The sequence below is a fragment of the Triticum urartu genome, chromosome 7A (assembly GCF_056163025.1).
Source record: "Triticum urartu cultivar PI428250 chromosome 7A, HENAU_Tu73, whole genome shotgun sequence".
Classification (NCBI taxonomy): Eukaryota; Viridiplantae; Streptophyta; class Magnoliopsida; order Poales; family Poaceae; genus Triticum; species Triticum urartu.
The window spans coordinates 711,313,857-711,321,124 of record NC_141879.1 but is presented as its reverse complement, the minus strand read 5'-3'; the positions used below and the strand labels follow the sequence as shown (position 1 = coordinate 711,321,124).

Here is a 7,268-nt window from a genome sequence, read left to right as displayed (position 1 = left end):
CATGTGTGGAGATGCAACTGGTAGTGAGAAAAATGGCTCCTGAATCATTGGATTAGGTGCATGCACCCTCTTCTCCTCAAGATCAATTTTCTGAGCTACCAAGCTCCCCCTCATCATTTCGTCCTCAAAGAAGACTGCATGTCTCGTTTCTACAAATTTTGTATATCTGTGTGGGCAGTAGAAACGAAAACCTTTTGATCTGTCTGGATAGCCAATGAAGTGGCAACTTACTGTTTTGGGATCTAACTTTGCAATGTTTGGATTAAACATTTTGGCCTCAGCAGGGCACCCCCACACCCTGAAGTGATGTAGGGAGGGCACCCTTCCTGTCCATAGCTCGTACGGTGTTTTGAGCACCGACTTGCTTGGTACTCTATTGAGAATGTGAATGGCGGTTTTAAGTGCCTTCATCCATAATCCCAATAACAAGTTGGAATAACTCATCATGTTGCGCACCATATACATAAGTGTACGGTTGCACCTTTCAGCTACTCCATTTTGCTGAGTTTCACCCGGCATTGAATACTGGGCAACTATGCCAGTCTCCTATAAGAACTTTGCAAAAGGTCCAGGGACTGTGCCATATGGAGTGTGCCGACCGTAGTACTCTCCCCCACGGCCGGACCTTACTATCTTTATTCTTTTATCATGCTGATTTTCAACTTCAGCTTTGAATATTTTAAATTTATCCAACGCTTCAGATCTTTCTTTGATTGGATAAATATAACCATAGCGAGAGTAATCATCTGTGAATGTTATGAACGAGTCATATCCATCCACACTTTTCACCGGAAATGGTCCACAAATGTCAGTGTGGATGATTTCTAGTGTGCTTGTGCTATGGATTGCACATTTTTTGATTTGTTTTATATACTTTCCTTTAATGCAATCTACACATTGTTCTAAGTCTGAGAATTCTAACTGTGGAAGAATTTCACTTTTGACTAATCTTTCTATTCTCCCCTTCGAAATATGGCCCAAGCGACAGTGCCATAATTTCGATGAGTCGAATGTTCTCTTTCTTTTCTTTTGTTCTTTATTCGACGCGGAAACATGTTCATTCACATTGCATACAGAATGCACTTTTTCACGAAGTGATAACAAATAAAGCTCATCATGTAGTAAAGCATTACCCACATAAGCATTATTATATCATATGGCACACTTGCCATGTCCAAAATAACACTCATAATTTTCTTTGTCCAAACATGAAACGCTAATTAAGTTTCTATTACATGAAGGAACATAAAGAACATCTCTAAGTAGAAGCTTGAATCCATCAGCTAACTCCAAGGAGATGTCGGCGACAGCTTCAACTTCCGCTTTTATTCCATTGGCTACTTCAATGCCTCCTTCTCTTCTTAGCGTAGTCCGGGTCGAATGGAATCCCTGTAAACAATTTGCAACATGAACAGTTGCCCCTGAGTCAATCCACCAAGTAGATTTTGAAAACTTTGTGTACAAGGATTCATTAACTAAGGAAACAATGTTGTTACCTTGCTTTGCCATTAAGGACTTCAGCCAAATAGGGCAGTCTTTCTTGTAATGCCCGGTCTGCTTACAGTGGAGACAAGTGTCTTTGTCCACTGGGAAAGACTGTTGCTGACGCTAATGCTGATAGGGAGCTTTTCCTTGTGGCTTTGAAGGAGAACTTTTGTTGTTTTGATTGTAGTTGTTTTTCTTGTGATCCTTCACATAGTTGAGTGTACCACCATGTGAGGCTTTTAGTCTGTCCTCTTCTTGGACACACATTGCAATTGTCTTTTCAATGTCCCATGTTCCAGGTGACATATTGTAGTTCACAACAAAAGTTTCAAACTCCTTTGGCGGTGAAGTCATGACCAGGTGGACCAGGAGCTTTGGTTTGATCTCCAGATCCTCATCCATGGGCTTTAGCTTTGCTGCCATATTGCTCACCCTGAGGATGTGCTCTCTTATTCCACCACCTTTGTATTGTTCTGTCACCAGTTGTTTTAACACCTGGGTGGCATATATCTTTGAAGAGCCAGTGAAGTGGCTCTTTATTTTTGTGAGCACCTCCCCTGCGGAAGTGCACTCTGCAATGGAGCCCACAATGGTGCTCTCAATTGTATTCTTTATGAAGGCCATCCACTTTTTGTTTGCATTGACCCACTTTTGGTTGTCTATGATGTAGGACATCTCCAAAGGAGCATAATCCCCCCTCTTTTTAGCCCATGCAGCATCATCATCAGTGGTCTCTCTTACTGGCTCTGTAGGTCTGACCGGCTGTGGTTCATCCAGAACCCAGTCCAGATCAGCACAGACAAATGCTAGTTCAACTTTCTTCCTCCACTCAGTGTGATTGTCACCTCTGAGTATCGGAACTTCTTTTAGGCAACTCATCAAGTGAAAGCCTCCTGAAATCACAATTTAAGTGACATCAATATAACAATCATATGCATTAATCTAACGTTGGTCAAATTAAACATATAATTGTCTATGCAATTAAATCTATATTACCGTTGGGCAAAAATTAGAAAAAAATGCACCTTTAAATTTCAATAATAAAACATGATCATGTTATTAATAACGTTGGTCATAAACATAACATAATCGTATTCATTCTAATAATCACTTTAACATGCTCTTAAAAACATAATACTATATAAACTTTTATTTTCTGTGTAAAAGAGCATTAATTATTTACGCAGCGGGAAAACATGAATAAAAATTCATGAACCTGTTATTATTTACAGAAACTTTTCTTTGACCGAATAAAAAATCATGAACTTTCTTATTCTCTTTATAAAAATTCATGAACATTTCTTTTCGGAAAATTTTCTATTTTCATATTCGAAAACTTTTCTATTTTCTAAACAAAATTTTCGTTGGAAAAATTTGCATAGAAACTATATATAAGATCTGCCCAAAAGCTGGTCAAAGTTCATCAAAACTCTGCTGTGAAAAAAAATAGTAGAGAAACCCTACAGCCTACTACTGCGCGACGTGCGCCTGTGGCCCGAGCGACGCGGCCCACGGCCTGCGCGCTGCGGCAGCCGACCTCAGCCCAGCGTGTGGGATGCACCCGCTGCGGCGGCCTTGGCTCCTTTTAAGCCCAGTGGCCCAGTGGCTGGCTAGGGTTTGCGGTCTGGCCGTCGGATTTCACCTGACGGTCCAGCGCCTAGATCGGCCGAACAAAACGCCCAATCCAGCTCCCCTCGATCGAACCCTAGCCATTCTTTCCTCCCACGTGTCGCTCATCCTTTTGCTCGCAGCGGCGACGACCCTTGTCCAGGTCGTCGGGCCACCACGCCCGGTCGCCGGAGACGGCCACCGCGCCGCGGTACCAGGCCGGCCGCCGGCCACCGGAGACAGGGCTGATAGCCACCGCTCTCGCGAGCTTTTCTCCCTCCCCCTTTTTTCTCTTTGCTGATCATGTGGCAGAGAGAGAGAAGCCCGTCCTCCGATCTGGATCCTCGCCCGAGGCCCGAGGCCACCGGCGAGCTAGGTCTAGCCGCCGGCGACGGCGACCTGAAGCCACCGCACCGCGCGCGCGACCCTCTGTTTCATCTCCCCCTTTCTTTTCTTCTCTTCTTCTCTGCCACTGCTTACAACAACAGAGAGAGAGAGAGAGATCCAGCGGGCTTCCTATGCTGGGTGACCATCCCCCTCGCCGGCTGCGCGTCCACCTTGCGGTGAGCGCGCCGCCGTCGAGCGGTTTGTTCGCGATGCCCTTTGCCCCGTTGGGAGGTTGTGTTCTTCTTCCCCGCACCTCGGCTTGCCGATGCGTGTGGGGATCGAGAGGAACGGCGCGGCCGAAGTGGCGGCGCACTTTGCCGGCGAGACCCGAGGCCCTCTGCCGGTGAACTTTCCTTTGCCCTCTGATTAGGGTTCTTGGGGAAGGGATCTCTTTTTCTTTTCCTTTTTTTCTCTTCTTCTTTGTACCGAAATCAACTAGCCCGATCTGGCTCTGAAACCATTGATAGGCCTTAGATCGGAGTAGGCTAGTAGATCCGGTGAACCTACCTTCTTTAGGTGCAGATGAGCTCAATCCAGCGCCGGCCATGGTGGTGTGATGACGGCGGCGATGTGGACAGAGATGACGGTGGTGGTGTGCTTCCCGTGAGCGCCGCGCTAACCATAGATCGGAAAGGAGTGTCGGTAGGAATTGTGGCAGCGATTAACCTCGTAAGTCGTGTCTCGTCCCTCACCTCTGTTTATATAGTGCGGGTCATAGGGGCCCACCAACCATGGTTTGGTTGGGCGCCCCCAATCAGGGCACGAGTCAAGGGCCCGTTCGATCCGTTAGGTTCGAACGGGATAGAGATCAACCTAACACTTGTATGGCCGAAAACAAGTGGAAGTAATGGCATGGTGGCCGTTGAGACGTCGCAACAAAACAAAAGCCTTGACAAGGACGAGTAACTCTTGCCCTGCACAATTTTTTCTTCTTGTTTTACATCTTATACAAAGAAACAAGCAGCCATGAGCATCTCTATGTACAGGTTCAGAGCTGTAATTAACAATTGCTGTATCATCCATGCATCAATCCACTCACCACAGTAAACTGTAAACAAATAACTAACTGCTACAAACAAATTAACCAATCTCGCAAGCAAAACGCCTTTCTTAATTGCTGGTCTCAAATCTGCTGTATCATCTGCATTCACGGGAAAACGCCATTTCGATGGTAATAATTGGGCTGTGTCCATCTCCGGATGGATGCAGAGACCACGCAGAGTGTCTCCATTTAACTACTAAGAATTTGACGGTACTGTGAACGATCGATGGCATGCGCATCAGTTGGCTGGGCAGCCCATCTCGTCGCGGACCCTGAGGAAGACGATGGCGGCGCCGTAGTGCGCGAGCGCGCCGGCGATGACAAGCAGGTGAAATATCTGATGGCTCTGCCCGCACAGGTCGAACATCCCGGGCCTCCACCGCTCGGGCACGCGGGTGAGGTAGAAGGCGGTGCCGACGAGGTACGAGGCGGCCATGGCGCCCTCGTACGCCAGCGTGACGTTCCGGCGCGGCTCGTGCCAGTTGACCGCGGCGGCGTGCACGGCCGGCACGACGCCCGACAGGCCCATCCCGACGAAGAGCAGCGCGCGGTGGGCGCGGTACTTGGCGTCGCTGAGGCGGGGCGACATGAGCGCGTAGACGGTGGCGGCGCCGGCGAGCGAGATGGCGGAGAGGTAGGCGACCTGCCAGCGCGGCTCGCACTGGAAGATGTAGTAGATGGGCGGGAAGAAGGAGACGACGATCATGACGGCGATGCCGGTGTAGTCGAGGCGGATGAGGAAGAGGTTGAGGCGGTGCGAGTGGCACGACAGCAGGTGGCACGCGCAGCTGCTCATCAGGCAGAACATGGCGCCCGCCAGGAACACGAAGAAGGGCCACCGCGTCGTCGGCCCCACCCCCGCCGCCGCCGCCATCGCCAGCCCCGGGCTCGCCTGCATGAACGACGCCGCGCCCTGAAACGAAATGAAAATCCACCGTCAACACATGTCAGTCAAATCTCAGTTACCACCATCACCAATTCACCATGCATGATTAGAGGATGAAACGGAGGCATCAAATGATTGCCGGAGGAAACAAAGGTGACGCTACAGTTTCAACCACCGCTGTGATCATGGCCATGCATGCCATGCATGTGACCATGCAGGTGGTTAATGGAGGTTTTTCACCATGGATTGCATGCACATGCGTGTGCAACTATGCGTGCCCGGCCAGTTGAGTGTACCAGCCGGCAGTGCAAGCAGAGGCAGAACCAGCCGTGAGACTTGTGAGCGGGTGGCATGTGAAAAACGGACGGTGCATCACCTCAAAACAGAAAGGGGAAGTGTCACACGGGATAAACTCCCGGATCACGCAGGCGGCGCCGGGGATACGTAGGACGATTAACCTGATCACATCACTCAACAGAAAGCACGTCTGATTGCTTCCGTGGCTGCTTAATTATCCGATTACGTGTGTGCATCGCTCGATGCAGAGGCTGGAGAATGACGATAAAATGAAGTTTGTCGTGGTTGAAAGGAACATGTGTATATTTTTTGTCATAGCACTGTAAAAGTTGCGGGTTAGGTAGGTAGCATGGTTGGCCAAGTAAAGGCAACCTGAACCTCATGCCCCACTCAGCATCGAAATTAAGTCTGAATCATCTACCCGTAGATACCGGACAGCCAAGGCAACAGTGGCTACTAGTACTACTCCTAGCTACTGAGAAGGTGATCAATTGAATTGAATCTCCAAGACATGTGGATGTGCCTGCCTGCCAGACAGCAGGAATTCACGTCTGACAGATCATTTCATCCTCGCCTCATATTAGTTGAGGACACTTATGGGTGTAGGACATACACAGTGCCAATTTTTCACTGCAAAATCTCATAAAAAATAACCTACATGCCAGTTTTTACTACTGCACGGGCTCTATTATAACTATTTCGTTGCTATTGATTATTATCACAGGAAAGTGAAAAGGTATTTCAGGAAAGAAAAATGGCATGAAGGTGCTGGTAGTACTACTCACGGAGAGGACGTCGCCTATGTTGCTGGAGACATTCTCTGCGACCTTGGAGATGGGCCTGCAGTGAAAAGAATTACACAAATTAGCTACTCAATTTCAGTGAAGAAGATAGTATAGTATGAACTCTGAAGGATATTTCTGAACTCTGAAGGTGAATAATAAATGGAATTACCAGGAGAGGTGGCCGATGAGGTGGGCGACCTGGGGGAAGTACTGGGCGAGGTGCCAGAGGGTGAGGCCCAAGAACAGGAAGAACCCCAGCAGGTGCGTCCAGATGTTGATGGTCTCGTTGTGCCAGGAGAAGACGCTGAGGAAGGCGTGCAGCAGCGGCCACTCGGAGCGGTAGTGGTTGAGGATGAACTCGTTCTCCTTCATGTACTCCGGCAGCTCCTCGTAGCTCACCAGCCGGTACTCCTGCTGCTGCTGCTGCTGCCGCCTCTTCCTCCCTCCCCCTCCCCCCTCCCTCCTCTGCTGCTTGCCCCTCCTCTTCGCCGACTTCGCCATGGCCGCCGGCGCCTCCTCCTCCTGCAGCTGCCCGGCGCCCATGCTGCTCTCCTGGTCCATGGCCGCCGGCCCCTTTCTTCTCTCTCTCACTAGAGCTCTCACGGGGAGAGAGGGGGGTGGAGGGAGCAGAGAGGCTGCGTGTGTGTGATAAAGGGGCGAGGCTGTTGCCGGGGTTAAAAAGGACGCTCGCTCGCTCACACGCGCCGCAGGCAGGTCCGCTTGTCCTGAACAAGCCGGGCAAGAAATCTACTACAGGATACGGCCGGGGGTGGAGTCC

At 49.5% G+C, this 7,268-nt stretch overlaps 1 protein-coding gene and 1 pseudogene across 2 annotated transcripts; both read right to left on the bottom strand.

Annotated features, from left to right (window-relative positions):
• Positions 1-1,154: 1,154 nt before the first annotated feature.
• LOC147961949 (uncharacterized) lies at positions 1,155-4,211 on the bottom strand (annotated as a pseudogene). The gene is made up of 3 exons (XR_015610228.1): positions 3,988-4,211; positions 1,497-2,378; positions 1,155-1,389 (listed from the first exon to the last, which is right to left on the bottom strand). The product of XR_015610228.1 is annotated as an uncharacterized LOC147961949 (transcript).
• A 244-nt stretch (positions 4,212-4,455) lies between these two features.
• Positions 4,456-7,268, bottom strand: HHP1 (heptahelical transmembrane protein1). Its single transcript, XM_048684622.2, has 3 exons — positions 6,660-7,268; positions 6,491-6,545; positions 4,456-5,435 (listed from the first exon to the last, which is right to left on the bottom strand). Exons 1-3 carry the CDS (start codon positions 7,049-7,051, stop codon positions 4,761-4,763), a joined length of 1,122 nt encoding a protein of 373 aa, XP_048540579.1. The 5' UTR covers positions 7,052-7,268; the 3' UTR covers positions 4,456-4,760.

Coding starts and splice junctions, on each gene's coding strand:
- HHP1 (XM_048684622.2), bottom strand. CDS start 7,051: ATGGACCAGGAGAGCAGCATGGGCGCCGGGCAGCTGCAGGAGGAGGAG. Junction 6,546..6,659: donor CTCATCGGCCACCTCTCCTG/GTAATTCCATTT, acceptor TTTTCACTGCAG/GCCCATCTCCAAGGTCGCAG. Junction 5,436..6,490: donor ACATAGGCGACGTCCTCTCC/GTGAGTAGTACT, acceptor ATTTCGTTTCAG/GGCGCGGCGTCGTTCATGCA.